General features: G+C 46.3%; 8 protein-coding genes across 8 annotated transcripts; 6 read left to right on the top strand and 2 right to left on the bottom strand.

Moving 5' to 3' along the window:
* Positions 1-111: 111 nt before the first annotated feature.
* On the top strand, positions 112-2,854 carry LY89DRAFT_691980 (uncharacterized protein). Its single transcript, XM_018216444.1, has one exon. The coding sequence runs from the start codon at positions 193-195 to the stop codon at positions 2,740-2,742; it is 2,550 nt and encodes an 849-aa protein (XP_018061559.1). The 5' UTR covers positions 112-192; the 3' UTR covers positions 2,743-2,854.
* Positions 2,855-5,522: 2,668 nt separating this feature from the next.
* LY89DRAFT_767054 (uncharacterized protein) lies at positions 5,523-7,421 on the top strand (the record flags this gene model as incomplete). Its single annotated transcript, XM_018221746.1, has 2 exons — positions 5,523-5,540; positions 5,682-7,421. The coding sequence occupies 2 exons, from the start codon at positions 5,523-5,525 to the stop codon at positions 7,419-7,421; spliced, it is 1,758 nt and encodes a 585-aa protein (XP_018061558.1).
* Positions 7,422-8,832: 1,411 nt separating this feature from the next.
* LY89DRAFT_678167 (uncharacterized protein) lies at positions 8,833-10,313 on the bottom strand (the record flags this gene model as incomplete). Its single annotated transcript, XM_018213727.1, has 2 exons — positions 8,833-9,528; positions 9,636-10,313. The coding sequence occupies 2 exons, from the start codon at positions 10,311-10,313 to the stop codon at positions 8,833-8,835; spliced, it is 1,374 nt and encodes a 457-aa protein (XP_018061557.1).
* An 891-nt stretch (positions 10,314-11,204) lies between these two features.
* Positions 11,205-11,998, bottom strand: LY89DRAFT_743202 (uncharacterized protein; the record flags this gene model as incomplete). The annotated part of the gene is made up of 2 exons (XM_018220932.1): positions 11,205-11,505; positions 11,556-11,998. 2 exons carry the CDS (start codon positions 11,996-11,998, stop codon positions 11,205-11,207), a joined length of 744 nt encoding a protein of 247 aa, XP_018061556.1.
* Positions 11,999-13,550: 1,552 nt separating this feature from the next.
* Positions 13,551-14,545, top strand: LY89DRAFT_767049 (uncharacterized protein; the record flags this gene model as incomplete). Its single annotated transcript, XM_018221745.1, has 2 exons — positions 13,551-14,193; positions 14,249-14,545. The coding sequence occupies 2 exons, from the start codon at positions 13,551-13,553 to the stop codon at positions 14,410-14,412; spliced, it is 807 nt and encodes a 268-aa protein (XP_018061555.1). The 3' UTR covers positions 14,413-14,545.
* A 544-nt stretch (positions 14,546-15,089) lies between these two features.
* Positions 15,090-16,867, top strand: LY89DRAFT_743200 (uncharacterized protein; the record flags this gene model as incomplete). Its single annotated transcript, XM_018220931.1, has 3 exons — positions 15,090-15,830; positions 15,886-16,024; positions 16,062-16,867. The coding sequence occupies 3 exons, from the start codon at positions 15,090-15,092 to the stop codon at positions 16,865-16,867; spliced, it is 1,686 nt and encodes a 561-aa protein (XP_018061554.1).
* A 6,547-nt stretch (positions 16,868-23,414) lies between these two features.
* LY89DRAFT_743198 (uncharacterized protein) lies at positions 23,415-24,218 on the top strand (the record flags this gene model as incomplete). The annotated part of the gene is made up of 1 exon (XM_018220930.1): positions 23,415-24,218. One exon carries the CDS (start codon positions 23,415-23,417, stop codon positions 24,216-24,218), a length of 804 nt encoding a protein of 267 aa, XP_018061553.1.
* Positions 24,219-25,288: 1,070 nt separating this feature from the next.
* Positions 25,289-27,295, top strand: LY89DRAFT_767043 (uncharacterized protein; the record flags this gene model as incomplete). The annotated part of the gene is made up of 4 exons (XM_018221744.1): positions 25,289-25,469; positions 25,527-26,674; positions 26,723-27,011; positions 27,076-27,295. 4 exons carry the CDS (start codon positions 25,289-25,291, stop codon positions 27,177-27,179), a joined length of 1,722 nt encoding a protein of 573 aa, XP_018061552.1. The 3' UTR covers positions 27,180-27,295.
* Positions 27,296-27,658: the final 363 nt, after the last annotated feature.

Here is a 27,658-nt window from a genome sequence, read left to right as displayed (position 1 = left end):
CGATGTTGAAGCTCGGAGAGAAGCTGTCGCGCTAAAACGCTAGCGCGATGATGACTAAGATTTCGAGAACTTCGAGGATTGGAGCTTGGAATTTCACGAGCGCAAGCTTCACCACGACATCGACCGCCGAGCAACGATATGCAATGGAGGAAGATACTAGAGACGCCAACTGGGTGCTGATATCAAGGAAGGATGAGGCCGAAGCTCCAGAGGCTGCTTTCGAGGCCGAGCTCTTTGAAGCTACTGCGACACTTGGTTAAAGCTCCAGAAGCAGGACGATGTTCTACGCCGCCAAGGAGATTTGGCGGGACTGCTGGTAGAGATGGAGCAGTTGTGCAGGTGCATGCAAAATCAAAGGAGGAACCAGATGCCCAATTCGAGAACAACCACGAATCCCAGGACAAAGACAACGAAACTCAGCAGCTCAAGAGCTATAAGAGGAACGATACCATGGTATTATCGAAGCAGTCGATAGTTGAAGTTGCATCCAATAAGCCTGCTATCGAAAGCCGCCCAGCAGCCTTCCGGAGATTGAGATTGCACAACGTGTACGGACAATGGCATGAGCGTGCTTGGACACATGCTGAATTAGAGTTTGAATCAGATCTGGCTGTACCGAACGTTGTGGGAAGAAGAACGAGACTCTTGGATACGGAAGCTCACAAGCATGATATGGATCTATGGGGAGCTTTATTCGACTACAGGAAAAGGATCTATGGAGATGAAGGCATTGAGACGTTTCTGAATGCTGTCATACAAAGAGGCGTATCGATACCAACGACTTCAACTCTTGCTGATAGATTTTGGTCGGCATTTTTGGATCTCGGGTTCCGGGACCCTCAGGTATTGGACCGGATTTTGAAATACGCAGACCATATCTGGACGACAGAGAAGAAACGTTGGTCCAAGTTGTACACTCATGTCATGAGTTTCTTCCTCATCAATGACCCGTCTGAAGCCCTTCTGTGGCATCAGCGTCTGTTCCAAAATCATCCTCCAGGGCTAACTCGTTTCGCCGAGATGTGTCGATTTGTTGTGTTTCAGAGTGGAAATCTGGACTTGTTGAAAAAGATCTATATGCAGAATACCCATCGCAATGTGTACTCTAAGGTCGTTCCTCTGCTTTGCCAAAAGGAAGATTTTGAGACTGCAATGGATTGGCACTTCTTCCTATTGGAGAACGGTGACTTACCGAGCACCTCCAGAATTGTCGAGCCTTTGATTCATTACTTAGCTGTTTATAAGCCACGGTCCGCTATTCGGGTCACTCGAAGTCTTGTTGCAGCTGGAGTATCTTTCGCCTCGAGCACACCACAGTATCTGGTAGACAATACCAAGATCTCTCGAGAGATGATGAATTTGATTCATGGGAAGACTTTCAGCATCTCAGTCAAGAAATACAACGATAATCTGGGTGCGAGATGGTTCGCAACGTGCTGGATTTCTCTAGATATTGCTATTAATGGTGTCCACGCTCTTGGCGTGGAAGAAATAGGACCCCTATCGCTGCAAGCCATTGCTCTCAGAGAGTCAGATCCAGAAGCCATCAAGCTTCGAATTGAGCAACTCCGAGATCTGGGAATCTCTATTGGCACTTCTTTGTACTCTCGAGCCATTCAACACTTCGCAGAATCGGGACATCGGAATCATTTGGAAGGACTTCTCAACAGCGATCAGCACCCAGATGAACTCGAAGATAGCAAACTACAAGAAGAACTGCTGTCTTCATTTGCAAAAACTGGAGACGAGGCCCAATATCGAAGGACATTGTGTATACAATCCTTGGCTAGCCACTCCCCAGCGATCGAAAGTCGAAATCTCGAGCTACGAGCCCAAATCGCCCTGGGAGATCAAGAAGGAATCAGAGCGACGCTGAACAAGATGAAGGACGAAAAGTGTCCAGTCAAGTCGCACTCAATATCACAGCTCATCCGTTTCACATTGACGCCTCGACAACGCGGGAGTCGACCAGTCACCCTGCCCAGGGTAACGAACGGGAGGAAGCACGACGATATATATGAATGTGTTGCCCTTCTAAAGGAAGTCATGGAATCTAGCACCTCCATCCCTGTCATCCATTGGCGGGAAATTCTCCGCCGCCTTGGCATGCTTGGCAGGTTTAACGATCTTCGTTCCCTTGTCCTATTCCTCACGATGTGGTATTCTTCTGGAAGTCGATTGCCTAAAACACGTCACAATTACGTGCCAAGATCAGTTTCTACCAGTCACCCTCTTCACCCTCTTAAGATTCTGTTCAATCGAGACTTCCAACGAGCCGTCGTCGAATGGGGTTTTATCACCAACCTTCGAAAAAATCCTAGCACCATTAATCCAAGACATTCGTATGTCCGCCTGCCAGATTCGTCGCTACCAGACATCACTTCTGGCATCGATATATTAAAACTTCTGCACCATCGAGGCGTTCACATCCACGGACCCACCATCAGAAAAGCCTTAATGAATCGCTTCATCACCTACTATGGTCCCGGACGGTCCTCGAAGTTGTACAATCGCCTCGCGAAGCGGAGGATGCAAGGAAAGTTGAGCATGGTTATCAAACAGCTTGATAAAGCATTTGATGGCCGGCACTCTTCGACTGTGGATATGCCAAGGTTGATCCAAGTTGTAGCGACCAAGAGATGGGATAAGATCAAAAGAAGGAAAATCAAACAGCTTGCGCAGGCTCCGGTGCTGAAGGCTTTGCCTGGGTATAAGCAAGCTTTGTATGACGACTTGTATTGATGGCGTAGACAGAGCTGTGAATAATGTATTCGATCTTGTATAATACTCGTCCAGATCATGGTTCCGTTGTGCTTCGTTGTGATCTTTGTTAAATGATCAGTATTTTCTTCTGCTTTGTCTTGCTCACCTTTGAATAGAACGATCTTGCGGCGGCTCTCTCTCGGCAAGAGAGAGGGCTGTCCTTTTGTTGTTGCTTTCTGCTTATCTCTCAATGTCAGTCGCCATTCTCTAACATTGTAGAGACCCATGAACGCACTGAGAACCCAAGAGCCAGGACTGGTTTGGCAATCGGGGTTCTCGAACGCTATTCACCGGAGATCGATCTTCTAGCTTCTGGAAAGGCGTAAGATTTCAGGACTCTTCGCTGGGCTGCCGGAGGAATTCTGCGAGTGAGATTGGCTGCAGATTCCTTGTAATCGGTACTGAACTTACGTCTGCTGTATTTCATGTGCTTGTCAACCACTTCTCGCTACACTGACGCTGAACATGTCAATCTCGATAACAAAGAGAACCGAACGAAGGAGAATTCGAGTGTTACACCTATTCGACAAGAGATGGTGCAAGGAGAGAAGTCTGAGATGAAGAAAAACGCTTTCGCCATGCCATTTATGCTACTGTATACGCAAGACTATGATCCTTATGTAAAACTATCCTCCGAGCTGTGCTCTCCTTGCTGCCTTGTCTTGTCACGACACAGTTCCTCAAGTATTGTCCTGGACTGCGACTCATAATCCTCCATCATTGCCATCAGTTCAATCCTCGTCCTCGAAGCCCTCGATATAGTCATCCTCTGTCCTGGCACTACGCGACATACTCTTGATCTCAACTGGTACCGTGATGTGCCCTGCCAACTCTCTCTCGACTTCGCCCTGAAGCTATCCATTGCAGTCCTCAGCTCCACCATATTCGATGATGCATAGTTCACCATTCGGCCTCATGCGTGTCTGCCTGAAATCTTCAAAAATGAGCTGGATCGAATTTAAATTCTTGAATTGCTGTTGGAGGTTGAGTGTCGAGCTTGCACAATGATAGCTACAAGCAATTTATCGCAGATTGATAAGAGCCGCAGAGCGTCTCAATCTAAAGTCCGGATTTGAAATACCTGGCATAGTATTGGCCCAGTCTTCACAGCTCGCGCTGATGTAGAACATCGATATCCGAATTGAAGTAGGTGATTGGAGTGACATCTGTAATATTATGAAAAGGGCATTCCTGGCCAGTATAATCCACGTCGCAGCTTGGGAGTTGTCTTAGGAAAGGCTTCCAGGATCTCAAGAAGTGCGCTCTGGATTCATGATTGACGTACAAGAGGACCGAAGCAACACTCTGGCTCTCCTTGGGGCAGTACCATGCTCCTGTTTGTCCACAATGGTCAATTTCTACCACTCGAGAAGCGGGAAAAGTTTGACGCCACATCTCTTGTCTCAACTCAAGAGGAAGGTGTGGGAAGGGGTATCAGGACCACCGCCCAACAAGACAACCAAGCATTGATCTCCGATCAAAAGCCAGAAGCAGCAGTGGCTAATAGCCAGATGTTCGATCCCGATATCCATACCCATCATTATCGTTTGTGCGAGGATAATTATCAGGAGCCCATGTTCCAATATTGCCATTATTTGGGTGTTTGCGTTGTATACCGCGTATGATTGTTGAGACTTTGTAAGAGTTGACATGGCAAAGGTGCGATAAAATGAACCGAAAGAGATGGTACGCGAAAGTTTCGTTCTGAGGCAAGGTATATAGCTCTTGAGGTTGTTGGTGCTTAATTTCGTTTGGGCGTGGGCCACTAAGAAATCGAAAATGCTCTTAAGATAAAGGAGGAGGGAGCAGATGGCCAGAAGAACATTACCAATGATCGCAACTACCCAGAGGACTCTCGTTAACTGGAGGAGGAACTTCCACTATCCTTGAGCAGGAAAGCTGGGGTGGCTCGGAAGCTCTGGCTGTGGTGCATCCAGGAGTAGAAGAGGTGCTGACACCATGGCTGACCACAAGCTCGCCAAGAGTTGCGCTTTCCCCTGAACACTCGTTAGAGCTTGCTTGTATTGTTTGGATTTCCGCAATCTCTGGTTGCGTAATTCTATACGGATTACCTACCGCTTCGAGCATGGCTGCCATGGCTATATTATTGTCGAAGCCTTTGGGCGTCTCTTGGCGCAACATCGTGAGTATTGCTTCGAGGTCCCGCTCTCGATGATGTTTGATCGACCATTGTGAGGGCTGAAAAGTCTGGTGTTGGAGATTTAGAAGACATAATCGACCAAGTTTTATTGCGCATTCTATTTCGAAAACTATTAGTTCCGTAATCGGAGATCCTGTTGATAATGAACCCATACCTCATCAAAACACCAACGCAAACGCCCAAGTAATAGCAGACAAGTATCTGTTTTTAGACACAGCCCTCCTTTGTTGATTTCTACCAAGTAGAGAACGTAGACCGAAATTTGACACTAGATGTGGAGCATTGAAGTTGAGTAAAGTAGGTAGCCTCGTATATCTAAGAGGACACTAGCCTCGTGGAGTATATTTAGCGCGCTAGATTCTTGTCATGCAACATAACCTTTCCACATGACCCACGAATACAAAATTTTCCACTTCAATCGCGACAAGAGTTTTTACACAGAGATTATCACACGTCTTTGTGTACAGATCCCATACTCTCACAACGCATACTCTTGGAGAGACTTCCGCTATCAGAGGCTGCAAGAATATTGTTTGCGACTTTTGCTCCGGCATATTCACCGACTCTTACTTTCCCACCAGCGACATACTCTCTCACGATGTCAGCAAACACACCAGTAGGTCTTACTCTCGTGTTTAAAGCGTAATTGACTGCGCAAGCACTTCAATACCCTGTATTTTAAAGTCGAGCCTGACCGTGCTGTGGCTCAATGTACCTTGTTGACATGTTGTTTGCATGATTGCTGATTGTCCAACAGAGCGACCTGAAGACTGTGGCAGTTGCGCCCCTGATCCGGAAAAGAAGATTAAGCAACGAGAACCCGACCAACGCTCCGGTGCAAGGGACGGCATCATCAACATCTGCCTTGAATCCTCAAGTCAGCACGACAGCTCCTAGCCCAATGAACCACTCCCAAGCTAGCACTGAGAACAAGACGCCCCGGGTGCAGATCAAACTGACTTCGAAGCTGAGCTCCACAGCTGCATCTACTAGCCCAGTCGGTGCGAGGCCAGACACTTCCAACGTGGGCGCAGCCGCACCTCAGACTCCTGATCACAATGTTCAACCCATTATACCATCTTCGAGCGCCTCAGATAACAAAGCCAACGTGCGAGTTCTGCTTGGCCCTCTGTTGGACGAAGCTATCGCCGCTGTTGGTTATACACCTAAGGAGGGTGGTAGCCGACGGGACTACATACTCGACTCCGCCAATCACATAAATCACCTGAAGGAGAATATAAGCACATTAGAGAGCCGAGCATCTGCAACTGAGAGCAAGTTGAGATTGTCGGAGGAGAAAGTGGTATCATTGCGCAGAGAAGTTGGGAACGCCAACATGAGAGACGCTGAATCGAGTTCAGAAGCCAGAAGCCTCAGTAACCAGCTTGTCCTGAGCTCCAGGAAGTTAGCAGAAGAGAAAAGAAGCAACGCTCGGGCCATCCAAGAAAGAGTTGCAGTTTGGACGGACAACCAATCCTTGAACGCCGATAATCGCGAACATCTAGCCAAGATTGCAGGGTTGGAAAAGCAGGTCAAGACTCTTCAGAAGGAACTTACAGAAAGCACACAGCTCCGTTTGGAAGGAGTAGACAGAATCGATACACTGGAAAATCTGTTGAGGGACAGCCAAGCCTTGCCCCGAGCATTGCAGTGTATACAATATTGTTTTGCATATTTGGTTATGATTTTGTCATTCTTTCCAAAGTTTGGCCGGTCTTGCTATGAACATCTCCTCCCACACCTGCCCACTATCAAAGCATACGCCCGGTCATGGTTTCACTCATCTATCTCGGCCATTCAGTCTTTGCCTGGAATGATCGGCTTTTGTATCTCGATGATTGTTTGGGCAGCTCCGCCGACTTTTTGGTTCATATGGTCATGGTTGTTGAAACCATTATGTGTCGCTATCTTAAGGTTGTTGATAGGCTTATGGAGTCAAGCTAAAACCTGCGTTGTACAATGGTTTTGGACTTTCTGCCATAGAGTTCAAATCACTTGGGCAGCAGTTGTCGCGTGGCCATCTACAAACAGGTGGAAAATCTGGACTGCCGGTTTAACCATCTTACTCTTCATGGTACCGACTGCTCTAAACCTTCTCAGTTGTGGGCCATTTATGACACATCAAGCCACTACATATTTCATGCACCCACATACCTCTACACCGGTCTTGTTGCCAACCTGGACCGACTCTCGAGAGCAGGTCATTCTCGATTTCGCAAAGTCTTGTCCAGCTTTCGGCCATGTCTACGGAACAGTTCGCGATTGTTTCATAGAGTACGATGAGCGGCGTTTAGTGGTAGGGATGTCTCACACGAGTATGCTCCCAATTATCGAAGAACACAAGAAGCACGAAGCAAGATTAGAGAAGAAGCTTGCGAAGAGACCAGCCAACAAATCCTCTCAGCGTTCCGATGTCCCCGAGAACAGATGGCTAAGACCGCTCGGTGTCTCTGTTGGCATCTTCGTTGTGGGCATGGCTGTTCGGGCCATGATGTAAGGCTTTGTGCAAGCAGAGTACCAAAAATTGACCATTTTCCGACAATTCCCTGTTTTGGTCCCACAGGATGGATCGATTACTGTGCAGTTATGTTTGTGCGACTTATTGCGATATCGGAGATGAGCGGTGGGAGTTGGGAGAGTGTAGGAATACAGGCAGCTGGATGTTGGAAATTTCTCCATGGACTCATCGAACGTGCGTGTGGCGCTGTTGAGCAACTTGGTTTCATTGACCGGTTGCCATCACGCACACCGTTTTGGAGTCACTACGTTGACGAATCCAACGAATATACATGGGATGCCAGGCTAGAGATGGTTATTACTTACCACTCGCTTGGGGAACATGTTCCCAGCTGGTGTGCCTCAAGGAAACGAATTTGGGGAGACTGCTGAAGTCTTTCATGATCATTCGTCGATTGAAGCGGGTGTTCCTGGCCTTCGTGTCGGTAGAGCATCGTTTCTATTCGAGAAGCTTTCCCATTGGCTTGACCAAACTTACTGTTAGATTATCGAAGGAGTGGACTGCGGTATCTGGCTTAGATATGCGGTGGGAGTGGCGACATGCGTTGATTGTATGATTTGGGGTGGTAGTTGTCAAGGGGGTCTGCCGGTAGTGTTCCGTGGCTCTGTTGTGGGCAGGAATATGCAAGTGTGGAAGAAGGAGTGCATCATCAGTGACTCACGGCCATGTAATGTGTGCTGTTGGAGCCTTTTTGAGCTATCTTCGGTCTCTATTCTTGTTGGTGGGCGAAATGGTCTTCGAATCTCTTGTCTCTCAGAAGACAAGCTTGTTTAAATAGATTTCATTATGAGAATGGATACATGTGCATCCATTTGAAAGCCCGTACAAATGTGCCTATTGATCAAACCTTCCTGGTATTCAACGAAGCAGACATGCTGACTTCCATAAGCTGATTCACTGGGTAAGAAAGGTATCAAAGAGTCACGTCATCAAAGGTATAACGACAGCCGATTATCTCCAGATTGCAGAATTTCACTTCTTGACTGAACTCCAAAAGCCTTGACCTTGGCTTGTATATTATCATAATGAAAGAATAAGAACGTTCCATTGAACTGCTTCCAAGAGCACAAGATTAAATCAAAGACAACGAGCATACTCTTTGCGAATGAATTTGATCAGCAAGAATATTTAGGTCGCTATTCAAGTTGGTGATGTTTGAGAGTGGGAGGCAGACTTGTATTGCAGTCCAGTTGATCAATTTGACTTGAATGATATGGCCATATTTCTTATTCATTCTGCATTATTCCACATAATTCGTACAAAACGTTCCACAAACCAACCAGGAAAGAGTCAACGCCAAGAAGAAAGCGCACACATGGATTCGAGTATACTTGGGCACCTTCGGGGAAGCTTCACGAACCTAGCTTTCCGGCCCGCTTTATGATCTCCTCTAATTGACTCTCCAACGCGAGTTCTGTGGTGGATCACCACGAGTAACTTGTCTGACATTGACCGTGATGTTGGGGGACTCTGTAATTGACGCAACCCGAGTTTTGTAGGAGTCATAGCTCCAGTTGTTAGAAACATCGTCGGTAGTGTTAATTGCTTCGGCGAAGCGTACAGCACCCCTGGGCCGGATCCAACTTCCAGGTGTGGGCTGACATGGTTGTTGCTGCTCTCCAAGAACAATGATTAGCTCTTGGAGCTGCGGCACCTGTGCCATCTCAACCCCAAAGCTGAAGCACACATGATTGCTGGCTGTCACCGCCAGTGAGCGCACTCTAGACAAATGCTTCTCCATGCCGTGGTCGTGCATAACGTGAAATGCTACCAAAACACCATTCTCGGACGATGGACCTATGTAGAGTGTGTCGATATCATAATTGATGTACACAACTGGGGAAGAAGAGGACCAGTGGCGTGATTCGCATGTTGCCGTGTCTGTAGCGTTTCTTGCGGACTTGCCTTGATTACACAGAAGTTTGTAATGTTCCAGGAATACAGCTCTGGACTCGAGATTTGCCCGAAGGAGACCGCTTGCTTGACTTCGACTCTCCATTGGGCTAAAAATCAAGCTATCAAAGGATTGTCCTCTTAAACAGCAGTCTATCTCAATCACTCGCGGCGGCGGTAGAGCTAAGCGCCACTGATATGAGTTAATATCGAGGACTATTGTTGTTATAACAAATGAAAAAGACCGCCAATCTGTGGTGACCTGCTCTCCAACCAAAGGCCTCAGAGTTTGTGACTTACAATTTCTACTCGGAGCTCGATGGGAAGTTTCGGAAAGAGGCTAAAGATCGAAGCTTCATGGGCAGTGGCAGATGGCTTGGTGATTGCCACTTGTGGTCTTGGTTTAGGGGAGAGTGAACGTCGGTTAAGTGTTGCTTTACTTACCCTCCCATTCTTTTGGATTCTCTGCCTCCTCTCGTGTTTAGAAAAAAGTAGTCGGGACTGGTCTTTTGTTCTGCGCGACGAGCAAAAAGCATGGCGGCCATACAGTCGATAAGTTCCTACCCACTTGCGGTGTCTCTGTCCCTCTTGGGCTGGACGTGGGCTTGTCTGTGGTGCTTGGTCGAACGTGGCGCGTGTGAACCAAGCTTTCCAAATATGAATATGCCACGCAAATGCCACCGCAGCCAGGGAAATGACGTAATAGTAGATGAAGCTGATAATTGTGAACAAAAGCCCACTCTCTTTTCCTTCAGCTTGATCAGAAGGGTTGTCTATGGGGTTGACTGCAACATTGAGTACTGCCTGTCGGGTACCAGAATCTTCGGAAGCAAGGGGCCTTTGACTTGTGGATGGTTTGCTGGGTGTCGATACTCGAGTGTCCGTGTCTTCAATGTAGCCCTGAAACGCGCGCTTCTTAGGACGCAGGCTCAGATCTTCAGGCCGGTCGCATTCTCCATGAGGTCGTTTGCGAGACATCGTGCTTTTGCTCGTACTAGTTTTGATTAGTGGCGCATCCACGAAGGGAAAGCAAAGCATTTACCGACATGCGCCTCAATTCGTGGTGGAAGAGTGACCGAAGTCAGTTTGAGGTAATAGTTTGCGGAGATCTGATGATGGAAAACCATGGCAGTAAACAAGTTGATTTTGCTATACAAGCGCAAGTTAGCGCGCCTACGGACTTGAAGCACGTGATAGACGTCAGATCTCCGTCCCGAGGTCCCCCGTGCATAGAAAGTAAATTGCACGATATGAATGAGAAGTTAGAGTCTCGGCAAGCTGGTGTCATGATACCAGTCTGAGAATTGAACTACACATTCACATGTTACAAACAACATTTTGGCTCACATAGCTCATTCTCATTGCTTCTCTAATGCAAAGACACAGATTATGAAACTTCGGACGAACTCTCTCTCCATGCTGTAAAAAAGGAGCAGCCCAGAGAGGCCAAGACAAATTTTAGAGCGGTCATGGCAAAGTCAGAATCTAAGACCAAGACAGATGTAGTCCATGAATCCACAGGCCCCCAAAACGGATAACAAGTTTCCATGACCGACTTAGAAATAAGGTGCTCCTATCGATCTTCTGAAAAATTCCCCCGTAGTCCTGACAGTAATCCCTATCGCCTCCTGCTTGTAGGCCACTTCCTGCAATAGCTGCAGCAATGCAATGATCAATGTTTGCTTTGATGGCTTTCCCATTCGAGTCAGCTCAGATGCTTCTAGATCTTTGAAGGTATGCTCTGGGAGCCGAATCGACCATCTCAGTTGTTGCGTTGAATCTTTGGGAGTCTTGTCCATCTTCCAGACCTGTCCCACAACCTTTCAAGGGGTCACTCCCCGCCGCTTCAATACTCTGGGCGTGTGGTATTTAATACGTCTCGATGACGCTGCAATCTTTAGTAGCCTGCTCCTGCATCCATAGACTTGAAGAATCTGGGCGCTGCTCTAATTCTTTATCGGCTTCTGACTCTCTACTGGCCTTCGCCTCATACGCTTCCATCCATCTCAGGTCTTGTTCCAAAAGGGCTTCTTCCCTACTCAATATCCTTTCTCCAGCGTCGAAGACTTGTTGCACCAAATCCAGAGTATCTGCTCTGTGCTTCTCTGCTAAGGCCTTGGCGTTCTTTCGTTTTCCTTCTAACTCCTTCTCCAATGTAGAAACTTTTGCTCTCTCAATTTGATCTGAGCTAGTAAAGCAATTCTTTTCTGCTCCTCCAACTCCAAGTCCTGCTTATGTTGGCGCTTCAGTTCTTCAGTGGTATCTTGTTTAACAGTATCCACCGCTCTGATTGCGGCGGACAATCTGGCCAGTTGTGCTTGAAGACTTTTCGTGCTCTTGTCTTCCTTTTGAAATAATGTTGGATTGAGCCGGATCATTTCTAATTGAACCTTCGCCAGAGAGTCCTTCAATTCTTTCCGAACATTCGTGGCTGAGGGTTCCTCGTCGCTTTCACTCGGGGTATGGATGCTCGTGATATTCGCTGGTTGGTGCTCGATGACGGAATGCGTTCCATGATAATTTGGAGTTCCCTCTGATCGCGCTGGAGAAGTTCTCTCAACTATGATTTCTGGTGCAGTTGAATCTCGAGACTCGATGTCTCGCGCTGCTTCGGGATGTGAGCAAACGTCTGCAAGCGAATTCTGCTGGGTATTGGTATCCATTTCTGCAGTTCGCGCAGTATTGTCGAATGAAGGTTCTAGAGCAATAAACAGAACAATTCTTTGAGCAGTTGGTGTGCATCGAAGTTGAAATGCTGGATTGGTTTGTAGAAGAAGAAAGAGTTGTTGACAGCCTGGTATTAGTGTGGAATCTATGTTGATGGGGTTTCCAACGCGTCCCAACTACCAGGTAGTCGTTTTCGCTTTCGTCGCGTATGGAATTTCTCCTGTCCCAGTACGGACATTAGACATGATGACACAGTTACTCATGCTGAGCTTAATGACCCTTTATTATTCTTCCGAAAGTCTCACTCAAATATTTATACTTTATTAGAGACTTTCACGGTACGAAACTTTGACATGGCGTAGTTCAATATTAATGCATAGCAAGTCCAACCATGCTTTGGACATTTGGTTTGATATGACGTCCAGTACGGAGATCGCGGCATAAAGTGCCGGGATTACAGGGCATTTGAGCTCACTGTCCACTGTAAACCGCTGTAAAAAGTGTGCCAGACACTGGAACGCCCTATAAATACAGGCACTCGACCCTATAACCCACTGAAAAGAGCTAGCAAGGGTGCCACACCATTTTGAAGATAGTGCTTCTAATTGCAGGGCAAGTCTTGCTTCAGCGTGCTCTCACAGCCTATAATTATCAACGTTTAGCGATGTGGTTGCTCTGCCAGCACTGTATCATCACTAAAGACCCGTGAAAAATCTGACAACCCTTGTGCTGATCCCATTGACACAATTCAGCGTGCTACAGGGCTCTTAGCCTAATGATATAAGGCCTTACAAGGAGTTGAGGAGAGATGATAGCGTGTTGTGAGCTCAAATGCCCTGTAATCCCGGCACTTTATGCCGCGATCTCCGTAGAACTTGGAATGATAGCGGCACACAAAGAGCGTCTGGAAAGAACACAGGGCCCAAGAATGCCTGAAACTCAATCTTCATTCGCTTGGTCGATATAAATGGTCAACGTGAGCTCCTCGAACAGCTGGACATGCCGCTGTAAATAAAGTGATGACGACAATGCATGCGGGTATATCCTAGAAATAAGAGTAATGCCTTCATCGGGATTCACAAAAACTGTTTCTATCCGGCAAACTTGACCTTGCTCACGATGTCCATAATATTAAGCACCAGAAATAACACGCAAGAAGTGACTGTTGCAGTGATTGTATTCAGTACTAAGTGACTCCTGGATTAAGCGAGATATGCACGTGATTCACAGACCCAAAATTTCGTTGCTAAGTACCTTGGGCAGACAAAGGTGAATTGAAAGGCTGTAAGTCTTCTCTTGAATGACGACGTAGGTACTGTTGGCTGCACGTGTTTCTTAGCTTGTTCGCCTCCATTGTAGCGTATTTCTACCTAGAATCTTGTATTGAACTCTGCATGATTCTACACCTGAACCACTTTCCAGCATCTCTCTGCGCAGATCGCAACACTTCCAAACCAGAGATAATACATATTACAACTATTCTTGATCCAGAGCCGCGGTGCATATCTGTCCGAAGCTTTCTAATCTCCTTGACTCGAATCAGCAAGCATGTCGACAAGTTGCAATGGCCACGATATCAACAGATCAGAAGGTGGTCAATCAGCCGTGAAAGGACCTGGCAGCGGTCTTGTTGCTAGCGAGGCTACCCTGCCAGACTATGAGTCGCAGATCCCAAATCTTGCCACATCCAACCCAGTCATCAAATACATCAAAGCTCGCAAACCAGCTGATAATCCGCTCCTTCCACACCAGAAGCTTCGGCCTGCCACTCTTGTCGTACGATCTGTCGAAAGCTCACCATTCGATTTGTTTGAACCATCGACCATGAAGGGCTTATTACCTCCTCTGACGAACATGAACGACCCGAACAATATTCAAACATGCCAACAATGCATCCTCCTTCAATCTACCCTAGCTTTGAACTCAAAGCAGTTGGAGGATCAAGAGCTGTTCCACAACGTCAAAATTCAAAGAGAGAAGGAGATACACCAAGACGCCGAGATACTGTGGGAAGCTGAACGCATCAAGTTGAACGCCGACGCCGCCACCGGTAGACACCAGACAATCCTTTGCCAGAACTTACACATCGGCATCGCAGAGCATCGAGCAATAATCGCCCTCGCGGAGAAGGAATTGGACGACGCTTATGGACGAATTGCAGAGCTTCAGAATCTGGTCGGAGAGTTGGAGGGTAGTCTTACGTTGCCCCAGCAAGTAAACAATGCCACTTGAGTTTGGACAAATAGGTCAGCTAATTTGTAAAGGTACTAGGGTTGATGATGTTGATCCTACCCGATTTGGAAACGGCAGCAAGGAGTTGAATCCAGAGACTACTGCTCTGAATCAGGACTCATCCACTATTAGCCCAGACAACGATGTTGAGATGGTCGAGGACCTCTTACTTGCTTAGAATCGCACACTCATAGCCTCTGCACATGGCCGGATTTGCATGGGGCCAATGATTCAAGGAAAGTCTATTTTGGCGTCGTTTCGGGCCACAGTGCGTTTGTTTGGAGAAGTCTTTGATTTTCCAAAGGTCGGGGGATCCACGATGGTGGACGAGCGTATTTCTGTAGCAAATGACTTCTGAGAAGAAGTGCTGGACTGTGGTTCTGGTTTCCCGAGTCTTCCTTATTAAATAGTGATTTATGAATAGCATTTCATTTTGCAACTCTCCGTGAATAAATCTTGCATTGTCATGATGTCTGTTACTAAGCCAGACCCTCGAGGCTGATACGGGTTACCCGTTCACCACTTGGTGCAACCCTGTTGATGATTGTGAAACTGGCTCCGATTTACAGGATTAGAGGCCACGGAATAATTCACCCATAATTCATGCCTCATCAAAATGGTTTTTTTTGCCTTCGGGGTGAAGCTGTACATTGTAATACCGCTAGCTTGTAAAGCTAAGCGAGCTAAGTCTCATATTTAAGCTCCATGACTCGGGAAACACAACACAACAAGTCCTGCGAGCACATCGCTCTAGGAGTTGGCAAAAAGTCATCGAACAACTGGTTACGACTTTGAACTTTCCATATCAAGAGCGCATTCTTACAGCATCGCAACCTCCGACTTCCGAGTAACAACATGTCGCGCAAAACGAAAGTTTTGGACTCCTTTGAGGGAGTGGAGAAAGACCTGCGAGAAACTGATCAAGCCCTTCAAGGACTTCTGTCTGGTGGCCATGGTGGACCCTCTTGGGAGCGATTCAGAGTCTCCACAAATGAGCCTCAAAATCTCGAATTTGCAACTTCGAATCACGACAATCAGAATCTGTCGAGCAGCAATCAAGTCCGCCGTCCTTCACTCTCCACAATCACAGGCATCGAACTTCCCCAGTCTATGAGAGGTTTTGTTGATGGCTCTTACCCAAATCCGAATAGTAACTATTTTGACGTCGAGGAGGAAGACGAAGACGAGGATAGCCGCGAGATTGATTATGGTGAAGGATTTAACAACAATTACGCACGCGAGTTTGGTCTCGATTCCAATCATGAATCTGATGATCACGATCTTGAAGAGATTGATAGGCTCTATGCATTGAGGCTCAAGGAGATCAGAGTACAGCGACAAGCATACGATGCGACTGAGCGTGCAGGCGAAGCTATGCGGAGAATAGCAGCAGTTCTATCGACTTCTTGGCCGATTGCGCACTCTACTGCCGCTTTGCGATCAAGTTCGACTATCACCCAAAGTCCAGCACCTTCTCCGGACGTGCCTCTTTTTATTTCCAACGACTTACCTCTCAACTCCGTGGCTCTTGAAGAATTTACTGAAAGACAAAAGCTTCGAAGAGCAGTTATTGATTCTACTTTAACAAAACCACGAGTATGTTTCCTTGATCGTTGTGATAAACTCGAGATCTCTACTGACGAGAAAATAGGTCAATGCCAAGCCATCCGTGCTCAGATCAACTCTGATGAACAGCAGCGACGATCCACCACGCAAGTGGAAGAATGAGCCTAGCCCGATCAAGAAAGGTTCTTCATATATCGATTCCGCGACCAAGACTCCAGGGATGGGTAAAAAAACGGGATATCACTGCTATCGAGCATCCAGAGGACCAGGGCCAAGGAAACGGAAGCAGAACCTTTGGCGACATCTCTCCTTTCAATAATGGCGATTTCGCTCAGATTAACCCTGCTCTCCTTCTTCCTCGTCAACTCCAATCCACCTCAAAAGATACCAGCGCCACACCTCGTCTCTCTACACCTTCCAAGCTATTAAACAACGTATTCAAGAATGTGTTCTCGAGGGACGAAGAGGATGATAATTTAGGCGTTAAGAATATCCTAGCTTCAGAGAAGGTTGATTGGGCGGAACAGCTTCGCATTGATAAGTTGGAGGTTACTGAACTAGAGTTGGGCGTTTCAACAACACAACCCATCCCAGATAACACAACAGGTGATCTCATGATATTGAATGCCGCAGGCTCGAATCCTAGACTTGATCCGACTCTCCTCGCGAGATTGAACTCCTTTGGCTCTTCTTCCCCCTCTCCGAAAAAAGTCAGCAGAAGAAGCAAGGCAACAGCACAATTGGCGAACCCCGCTGCCGCTCTTTCCATCGTTCCGCTATCACTGGGACCAAGTTCGAGCAGACCCGTCAACAACACTCAAATCGCCGCGAAGGCTCAAGCAGGTATTTTGGAAAGCACCAAGCCACCACCACCGAAGACCAAACGACCAGGAACGAAGAATTGGAAGACAAATACTATGATCCTTGACGGAGAAGGCACGGAAAGCTGTTCTTGGTTTCCAGCTCGCTGCCAAGATCCCAATTATACATCAGTCAGCGAGCCAAAGCAGGCTGGTAAATCAGTCAGTCAGTCAGTCATCAGTCGAGCTTATTCTCCAATTGATTGACTGATTATAATAAAGGCATCCAACTGACTCACTGATATCCACTTATCAGTCGCTGATCAGTCAAGAAACGTGACTTTTAACTAGTAAATATTTTTATTATATTTTTTAAATATAATATAAATAAATATCTAATATTTAAACTATATTTCTATTTTAATTTAAATAATTATTTACAAGTATTTATTTAAAAAGTAAATTTTCATGTTTTTTAAAATATTTAAATATATCAAAAATTTAGGAAAAAACTAGGATTTTAAGCCAAAAATTGTTTTTTTAATACTAAAAATAAACTTTTTCAAAACTTATAAGCAACTGTCAGTTGAACTTTTGGCTAACTGATAGACTGACATCAATTAAAATCGCTAACTGATTGGCTTTAACTGATCACTTATCAGTCGACTGATCAGCTAGCTGACTGCTTTACCAGCCTGAGCCAAAGGAGACTTGAAGGGCTACAGCCGGTCTAAGTTTTGCCCCAACTTCACAAGCCAGTACAGCTACTATTACGGGTCGTGCTCAACATATGCTGGTGGGTGTATCCTTCAGGACGACTTAGCAGCTTCCAACTTCGAACTCAAGTTAGCCAAAGCCTAACTCCTGCGGATGTGGTGTATGAGGAAGAGTTTTACTGGGATAGACTGGTCATAGATCATGGTTAGAGGCTGAACCTGGTGGGTCATAGATCATGGTTAGTGGCTGAACCTGGTGATGTTTACTTCGGACATCGATGGATTGGGATATGGCAACTAGATAGATCTTAATGCTCGTCCATGGTTGCCATTTGGAAAAAAAAGGTAGATAACAAATGAACAATGATTCGGCAAAACATAAGGCAAGTAAATTCAAAAGTGATAATGACTTTACATTCTGATATCATCCGTTTGCTATAAGAACGTAATGTATTAGCAAAAGCCACTCCCATTGGAGGCTGAGGCATGATTCTGATATCAGACGAAAGTGAAGAAGCTCGCTTATTTAGGTCTGGAATCTGTCTTGCCGTCAATCCATGTCAATGTACATCAATGCAAAAAATGATGCTCTGTATGTTTTGGCACATTCAGTCTGATACTTACGTAGGTGCCCATTTCGTAGCGGGAATTATTGGCAACGGTGAATCGATAAAGAGTCCTATGGCGCTAAGTCTCTTTGGTTAGCGTACATCCAGCCTCGTCCTCGTTGCCCAACTACCTCCTCAACATCGCTTGCAATTTTCAAGATCGAAATTCTCTTGCACAGAACTGCGACCACAACCACCTCGATTAATCGACCCAGATCTTCTGCAATCACCGCAAACAATCACGAAGATAATCGCGCGACATTTCGATCGAGAGCTACCAAGCTTGCATCTCTGTAACCATATCACACGACAAGTCTACCTGCGCACGCCGCGGCCCATCCACTCATCATTGCGAGCACAATGACGCATCCTGCGCCACCTGAAAGCGGACCTAGCTCGCAGCAATTCGAGCCTGAGAGCCACGCTGATACCACCAGCTCGCTGACTTTGAACGGGCACATGGGCGAAGGCGACACGATGGACTCGGCCAATGGAGAAGGCACAGAAAAGAAGCGCAAGAGGACGAAGAAAAACCACCATGGCAAGAAGAAGCAGAAGGAAATTGCTACAGATTCCCAAGTCGAGAGCGTTGGAGGCTCCAGCATTCCGCATCAAACAGAGGACCTGGGCCGCGAACGTGGAGAGGCCGACAAGACGACCGATAACTCGCCACCATTGGAGAAGACTCAAGCTCTTCTAAGAGAGAAGCAACTAGAGCTTAGCAAAGCCGAAGATGGTTCACGGAAGTTCAAGGAGCTCAATAAGAAACTGAACGACCTGCTTGTAGCGCGAGATGAGGAAATCAACGTCCTTGAACAGCAGAACAAGGTCCTCAAGGAGCAAAAGTCTTCTTCTGATGAGGAATGTGCAAAGTTGTTCAACGAGAGAGAATCCATCCGCAAATACCTTTCTCAGACCCAAGATCGACTACGCAGCAGTCAGGAACAGCTACAATGTGAACAGGAGAGCAATGCGGGTTTGCGGAGACAGATTACTACCAAGAAACAAGAGTGCGAGAAGATGTGCAATCTGTTGAGAGACAGCAAAGCAACAATTACCTCAACTTCAGAGGAGTGCGAACAAAAGACCCATCAACTGTTCAAGTCTAAGCTGCTTGAGGACGATCTGAGAGAGCAAATCAAAGGTTTGACAGAGAAGTTGACCAAGAAAGATTACGAACTTCAGAGCCTCTTCACTCAGAATGAACGCAATAAGAGTGCGATCGAGACCCTTCAAAGCGAAGTTCTATCAAAGGATACTCGAATCTCGGAGTACGAATCAGAGGTAGAGGGCCTGAAGCAGCAAATCCGATCTTTGGAAGCAGACCGGAACAGCAACGCACAATTACTTCTCGAGAGCACCCGGGCCGTCGAGGAATCTGCTACACAGGCTCGAGAAAAGACTCGATTGCTCAGGGAGAACGATGATGCTCATGTCAAGCAGCTGGTGGATTGTCAGGAAGCTCTGGAAGGGCTCACGAAGACGTTTGCCGAGGAGAGAAAGACAAAGGACAAGCATATCAGCGAGTTGGAAGCCGAAGTGGCAAACTTGGAGGAAAAGTACACGTCCCTGGAGAAAGACCTAGAAGAGAAGAGTGCCAAGTCTGCCGACGAGAAGAGAGGCCTCCAAGCACTGGTCGAATCCGCAATCACGTCAAAAGGCCTTGAGATTGAGCAACTAGCAGAGAAGATTAGGAATCAGGAGCTCAGTATCGAACGTCTGAGTAACGACAACAAGGCAAAGGACGATAGCATTGCAGAGCTGGAAGGTCAGTCCAAGAACCTTATCCAACAAGCAGCACGCGACGCCGAGAACTTCGATGCTCTTCGAAAGGACGACGAGAGCAAGGCAGAGACGTTGGCTCAGCTATTCAGTATTCTCGACAGCGCAGATCTCGGAGCAGGAGGTCGTGCCAGTGATGTCATTGAAGCTGACACACCAAAAGGACCGATGAGCAACGGAGTGTCCCGGATTACCCGCTTTGGATTCGCACTCTTCTGTGTATTACTCTGTGCTCTAGTCTCTATGGCGACGCTTTACTCACCTCCATCTCCTTACTTTGGCGATAGATCTCTCACTGTGTTGCCATCTCTGGTCGATCTCCCTGGACAAGGCACTCTCATGGTCTACAGCGAAACTTGCCCGTCTCCCTCGTTCCCCGCAGAGGATATCTGGGAGGGTCTGGAAGATGAGAACTCCGGGACCTTCTTCGACCCCATTCTACCTTATCTTCCTTCAATTCCTGATACTCAATGGGCACTGAAGAGAGTCCTTAGTTCTCGTGTCACCCAATGGTTGGTGGTCGGTGGTATCCATATGGAAGTGAGAAAATGGGATCGTCAACGCTAATCCATCCTCATCTTCCCTAAAGTTCTGGCACACATTCGACTATTCATGTCACGTTCTTGGGGTCAATGTTATACAATAACAATGTATTAGTCTGTCTGAAGTCTTCCAGCACTGCCATGATGGCTGTGGCAGGAGTGTTTGATTTGGAACATTTTGTTCATCTACCACGACTGGCATTGAAGTGAGTGGCGTCGCGAGACGGCCACCTTCAAGCAAGTGTTATGGTAGATGAACAAAATTGCGCGAGGAGATTGTTTTGATTTGGGATATGTGTCTGAGCTACCACGACTGGCATTGGAGTGAGTGGCGTCGTAAGACGGCCACCTCCAAGCAAATGTTATGGTAGCAAGGACTTAGCGGAAGGAGTTGAGGGAGAGGGGAGTCATGTTTGATTTAGGCGGGCAGGAGAAATTTATTGGGGTCTTTATCATGACGAGCGAAGAATTGAGCGGGGGCTTTGTGCCTCTGATCTTCTGGAAGCAAGTCTTGTATGAAGATGACCGAGAGGAGATGATGTTCTAGAACTTGAGAAGCGGTGTGATGCAGAGAACTTTCGAGGAATGGATCATGATAAAGGGTAGCATAATGGAGTTTGGTCCTTCACATGTACCTTCATAGCATAAATGAATAGACTCAAACCAAATGACCCTGTGTGTTTCTCTAATAATAGTACCAACTTTTTGCAGTACCAGCATAAGTGACTTGGACAGTGGGCTCAAGAAATGGACAACAGCCATAGTGAATTTGTGGTGAGATCCTATTGCTATCTAACAATGTCTCCAGAGCCTCAGCTACTGCTGAAGCTTCGGCTAACCCCAGTGACCGAGTAGAGAAGAGACCCCAAGCATTTAGCGCCAGGGAGTAATACAAACTGCGGTTCCATTGTATGGTTCTATTGCAGTCTAGTGCAAAAGTTTGCCCCGACGGCCAAGGGAATAGAGTCTATCTACTAACCTAAATACGGAGATAATGAAGCTTCTTGCACAGCAAAAGAGCGCTAACCTTATCTTAGCCAAGTAGTCGTTGGTATTTGTCAATTGTTCTTCTTTTAATCTTGACATGCAGTACATCAATTAACAGAGGTTTCTTCGAGCTCTAATATCTCTTCCTAGATTTTTCAATAGTGAAATGGAACTCTCTGTACCAAACTCAATGCTGCAAGAGCCCTAACCATTGCGAATGATGGCTTCCTAGACCACCTGAAAGGAATAGCCCAAACTCTTTCTAAGATCAAGAAAACCCTTGAATTTCCTGTGGCCGAGGTAGGGCGCGGCACGGTTAGTATCAATCCGGAAATTGACCTGCTCCATGGGCCCCCTTAGGGTGGGTAGGCCGCGTCGTCTCTAACTATGGGTAGTTTTAAATTAAAGAGAAACCTCTAAAGCAGCCCCAAATAATTTAGCATATAATTACATATAATCAAAAAAAAGGAAAGTAAAGGATTTAGCCAGAATCTATAAAAAAGGCTCACTTCTTTTACTTATTTTTACTTTCTTTTTCTTCTTTAAGCTACAATTACTTCCTTTACTCATAGTTTAGCCAACTATACTTTAATTAGTAGCGTATAGACTTACTAAACTCCTCTAAATACATACTTAAAACTCTAAATTAGTTTCTAATTTTGTTTAATTTTTTAAAAAAAACTAAAAAAAACTAAAACTTCCTTAGTTAAAGCTTTTTAAAAAAATTTATTTGGTGAGTATAGCCAGTGCATTAAGCTTTCTATATGTTTTGCAATATGCACTTTTTCTTATAAAGGGGTATGTGGCAAAGTTTTGATTGTATCACGTGAGGCTATATTATATGCTAGATGGTAAATAGTAATTTGGTGGGAGGTTAGAGTAAAAACTTAAGAAGCTTAACCTTACCCTACCCGCCCACTTGGTGGGTAGAGGGCCCCTCTAACCAGCCATTAACCACCCGTGCCGCGCTCTAGGCCGAGGTCTGCAAAGCTTTCTTCAAGGCCCACAAAATCTCGCAAAGCTTCATGGACCATCATCCAATCAATCTAGCCTCATGATACTGGCAAACACCTTTCAATCATGTCCGCTGCATGCACATCAAGTGAGACTTTTTGTTTGCGAGCATATTGGAGCGAACAAGGATACTCTCTACTTTGATGTAAGATGCGCTACTTTGGAAGATTGGATCACTGCTTTGGGTATTCCTGTATCCTGTTCAAAATGAACAATGAACTCATTCAAATTGTAGGCTCGCGACGAAGTGGGAGATCAGCAATTGCCAAGCCTAAGCAAGAGTTTCGAGGCCGAAAGATTTCCAGGTGACAACTTTCTCTCAAGATAGTGCTGTAAGATATGTCTGATATCATAACTTCGAAATTTCGAATTGCCTTCACTTCAATTAGCATCGATAAATGGGAAGAGGCAAGGATAGTCATCGTTATACAGCCTTATTCCCGATTTTCAATTCATTTGTATAGCTGAGGTTATTTTCAAATGCAAGTTTGATGGATGATCCGTCATGTCTCTACAGGAAAGGGTAACGTGAGCTGGTAGGAGGAAGAAGGGGACGAGGATTGGAAGGGTTCAATTGGACAAAGGCGCTAGTGCTATATGGCTTCTCCGAGATAGCATGTTTGCTATCCTGGCTCATCAGACTTTCCAAATTGTTGAGCATCATATATATCAAGATTACCTTGAGTGTAGTGAAATTGTCGCTCAGCGATATATGCCTAGGTATTGAGAAGTTTGCTCTCACAAGAATAAACAAAATGCTATATATTGTATAGCCTCCAAACATTCAGCATTAATACTACGTAAACGATTTACGCTCACCTTCCATATCAATTCACCTTTAGAATCAGAGTTCCGGTGATCTAGTGCGCTCTTTAGCGTCGCTTATTTCAACTTGTTGTAAAGGTGGTCTCGATCTACTGCTCACAGCCTGAACACGGATCTTTAAACAACACCTCTCGAAGACTTCCAAACCCGCATTGAAGACCACCGTATCATTGCATACCAGATCATCTCCGATCTCTACAAGGTGAGAACTTATCTCCACTGTCAGGCGCAAGTTCTATTTTGCGCTCTGCTTTGCTAACATGTTCCGATCTAGAACTCCACGACCCGTTTCGATCTTCAACTTTCAGTCCTCCCGACCACAGCGCATTCATTCATGACAATGGCTAAATCAAAGCAACCCCTTCACGGTAGTACCGCAATCAAGAACATTGTGAAGCAGGCAAAGGTAGAGAAGGCGAGGAGAATGAGTTATGCCGGCGATGCTAAGAAATACTCTGCAATTCGGGAGTACGGAAACGGCTTGAAGGAGGCTTTCAACGAGGTCTTGACAGCCAACGATGCAACCGGTAAGGAAGCCGCGATCGCAGAAGCTGACAAGATCTATCATCCCAAGGCACGCGTTGATGACACGGAGAATGGTGCGGATCATATGCCAGTCCAGCAGCCATTGGATCTGGTTGTTCCGGAGAAGCAGGATACGGCCCGTGAGCTCCGCATGCAAGTTCGAGAGGGTAAGAGATCCCAGCTTACTCAGGAAAGTCAGGCCAAGTTGGAGAAGTTGAGAGCCGAGAGAGAGGAGAAGGCTAGGAAGCGCAAGAAGGCCATGGAAGAGAAGTTAGCATTCCCAAGTGTTCCCCAGGAGAATGCTGCTCCCATCAGCACAGCCGCCGCAAAGCGAAAGTCCAACAATGCTGCTAAGCCAAAGGCTGCTCCAGCTCCCAAGACCGGCGCAATTCGAAAGCCTAGGAAGAGCAACAAGAAGATCTCTACTGCAACACCCTTCGAGAACCTCGTCATGCGTCCAAAGGCCCAGCCCAAGAGCACCTCAGTCAAGAAAGAGCAACGAAACAAAGCTCCTCGGACTGGTTCCAGCGCAATGACTTCATCGCTGCCGACCGTCGATGATGTCGAGGAAGAAGTAGAGTTCCCAGGCCTTGTATACCGAACAAAGCCAAAGGAATAGACCATCCAAGAGCCATACTAGTTGTGTTGAAGTCCTGGAAACGTTGATCACACCGGACGTTCTCATGTTTTGTCACTAACGGATCTTCTGAGTTGGGTTGTTATTCCATGCATTCTCACAACTTCCTGTAAGATTGGCCTCCGCGTTCCTTTCTTTTGATTGAGCTAGTACCGAAGACATCCAGCAAGGACGAAGAGGGAGGAGGCTTTGCTGGTCTGTTTTTTCTTACAAAGTCAAGAGCCCCAACAAGCTAGATTTCGGGCTGGTCATGTAATTATCCTGGAGATGTCGATTGCGTCTCACGGATGTGTGCTTTGTTGATACCGGCTTTCTGATTTTTAGTTGTTATTTCATGCTTTTTCCTTTTTGCAAGAAAACCTTGAGGGGTTAGTGGGTTGATTTTCCTTTTACAGAGCTGGTATTCAGCGCAGTATGTTGCTTCTCTTCACTTGTATCGAACATCGAACATTTTCCTTTGTCAGTGATGTTTAGGTAGTCACGTGGCAGATGTTGCCAAGACTGACCGTAGCGAGCCCCCTTTTCTTTTACGGAGCGTCTTCGGCGGCTGATGTAGGTAACATAGTCCAAGAATAAACACACGAAAACCAACAATCTCTTCTCCCAGTGACTGTAGTGATACCATAATGCAGTGAAAATTTCCCGGAAACCGTCTCTTTGGATATGTGAAATTGCTGACTTTAGCCTAAATCTGTGCAAATGCGGGGTGGTTCGCCAAGCCTGCAGGTACACTGCACTCATTCTCATCAGTGGGGGAAAGGTCCGCCCAAGATCGACATCAATATTCCCATGTAACTCCACAGAGTCTGCTCAGCTTCTTTCTCCTACCCTATTCTTTCCATAAATTGCAGTGAGGATCTACACACTATCCAAGTCATTGGTTCGGCCCTGGCTCCAAATCGACCGAGAGGGAAGACATCATCCAGAATAAATCTTTAAATCTTTATCCTTCAACCCGACCTATATATTGAGCCTAAAAATGGCACAAAGATTTCAAAGTCGTCATAACATCCTGGAACTGATACTGATGTACACATTGGACACAATACATCATGTTTCTTCAAGCTCTGTCAGTATTAGGACTTCTGGTTACCCGTAGTCTGTCAGCCAATTCAACATATCACAATCCTATGCTGCCAGGGTTCCACCCTGATCCTAGTTGTATTTTTGTTCCTGACTGGGAAAATACGTTCTTCTGTGCTTCTTCAAGTTTTCTGGTGTTTCCTGGAATTCGTGAGTGGTACACCTCCAGTGGCAAATAGAATCGCGGAGTTGACGATTTTTGAACAGCTATACACGCAAGCCGTGATTTGAGGTCCTGGAAGCTGATAAGTAATGCCCTAAATAGACCAGAGCAGCTGCCAGGATTGAATACCGCGAAAAGAGCAACAAGTGGGATCTGGGCGCCAACATTGAGATATCGAGATGGGACGTTCTATTTGGTCACGACTCTGGTCTATGATGACTATCCGCAGAATGCCAGCAATAGATTCGACAACTTTGTGATTACCACCACTAATCCATACAACTCTTCTGCATGGTCCCAGCCTGCCCACTTCAATTTCTCCGGCTACGATACTTCGCCGTTCTGGGATGATGATGGCCAAGTGTATGTGACAGGAACGCATGCTTGGCAGATCCAGCCTGGGATTCAAGCATTTACACTTGACATTGAAACCGGAAGCGTCGGAGAGATCATCAACATTTGGAATGGAACTGGGGGCAGTTCGCCCGAAGGTCCTCATATCTATCGCAAAGACGGATACTTCTATCTCATGATCGCAGAAGGTGGCACCGGATCAGGTCACATGGCTACGATCGCCAGGTCTCAAAACATCCTCGGTCCTTACGATTCTAATCCCCATAATCCAGTTTTGACTGCAGTCAATAGCACGAGATATTTTCAAGATGTGGGTCATGCTGATCTATTTCAGGATGGCGACGACAACTGGTGGGCTGTCGCGCTTTCAGTGAGGCAAGCCCCGGATGGCAGCTATCCTATGGGAAGAGAAACGACCTTGACTCCTGTTACGTGGGAAGAAGGACAATGGCCAGTCTTTACGAATGTCACAGGACACATGAACGGTTGGCATCTTGACAACGACCTTCCTGTGGCAGGTGGAGAAGGATCTTTGGTGAACTCAAGCGAACATCTAAACTTCGGAGCGAACTCTTCATTCCCACTAGAACTGGTGCATTGGCGCTTCCCAATTGACTCCAGCTACGTTATCTCACCACCAGGTCACAACAACACGCTTCAGCTTACTTCGTCCATTGCGAATCTAACAGGTAGTGATGGCCGATCTGCTGAGTCTCTTGGTCAAACATTTATTGGCCATCGCCAAACCCATACCTGCTTCACATTTAGCTCCACCTTCGATGTAACATCTGTTCAAGCTGAGGAAGAAGAGGTCGGAGTGACAGTATTTCTGGATCAAGTGAGTGCCCTTAGATATCAAGGAACAAACATGCTGATCTTTTTCCAGCTCCACCATTATGACCTCGGAATCGTCATGCTTCCCAACCAAACCACGAATTCTTCCACTCTATCACCATACTTCCGAGTCCGCGGCATCACGACTGTTCCAGCTTTCCTATCTTCTGATATCGCTGTCGCTCCTGTGCCGGCAGCATGGGTGTCTAGCCACCTTACCTTCGAGATTAGAGCGTCCAACATGACCCATTATACATTATCGGTTGGACCAGCTGGGAAGCAGAGCCAGGTGATGGATATTGGGTTCGCGCCTGGGCTTGGATTGACTTGGGGTTTCACTGGTACGTTCTGGAGTTGAAATTCTGAAAAAATAGGGGATACTGAGACTGACGATCTTTGAACCAGGTGCTCTCCTTGGTGTATATGCAACGACGAATGGGGCAACTGGACAATTTCAAACGTATATCTCTGATTGGAAGTATGAAGGACTGGGGCAAGTGATTGAATAAGCGCGGAGCACATATCTAAATAATTGCTTGATCTTCCTGACAAATTATCAAACAACTAGTTGCAGTGACTGCCATGCTGGTGGAAAGAAGGATTACTACAAAAAATCTAATTGGGCCTCTTTGTCTTACCAAGTCAGAATGAATCAATGCCACTTCACAGTATACGGATTCAAAATCACAAAGCAGGTTTAGGAGGAGTCTTTTGACTCCTTTATGGGTGGAAGTGCACTTTGCTCCTAGATATTGAGTTTCTACCTGTCTTTGTGCACTTTTGTGTCTGATGCACCACCAGAAGATTGGTCTGGAGCGCAGAGACACAGGTATAGAGACCGAAGGCAAAGAGCAAGACATCGCATTACCCGAATACCGTAGACACTACAAGCCTTGCCAATGAAACCATATTTCCATAAGCATAACCATGCCCTCTAGAGACCAGATACGTTGTTGATGTCGGCTGAGTCGCCAGTTATCTTTCAAAG

Source organism: Mollisia scopiformis (genome assembly GCF_001500285.1).
Source record: "Mollisia scopiformis unplaced genomic scaffold LY89scaffold_38, whole genome shotgun sequence".
NCBI lineage: Eukaryota > Fungi > Ascomycota > Leotiomycetes > Helotiales > Mollisiaceae > Mollisia > Mollisia scopiformis.
The sequence above is the reverse complement of the archived record's forward strand: the minus strand, read 5'-3'. Positions and strand labels throughout refer to the sequence as shown.

Excerpts from the sequence above, each read along its gene's own strand:
- LY89DRAFT_691980 (XM_018216444.1), top strand. The coding sequence starts at position 193 with ATGAGGCCGAAGCTCCAGAGGCTGCTTTCGAGGCCGAGCTCTTTGAAG.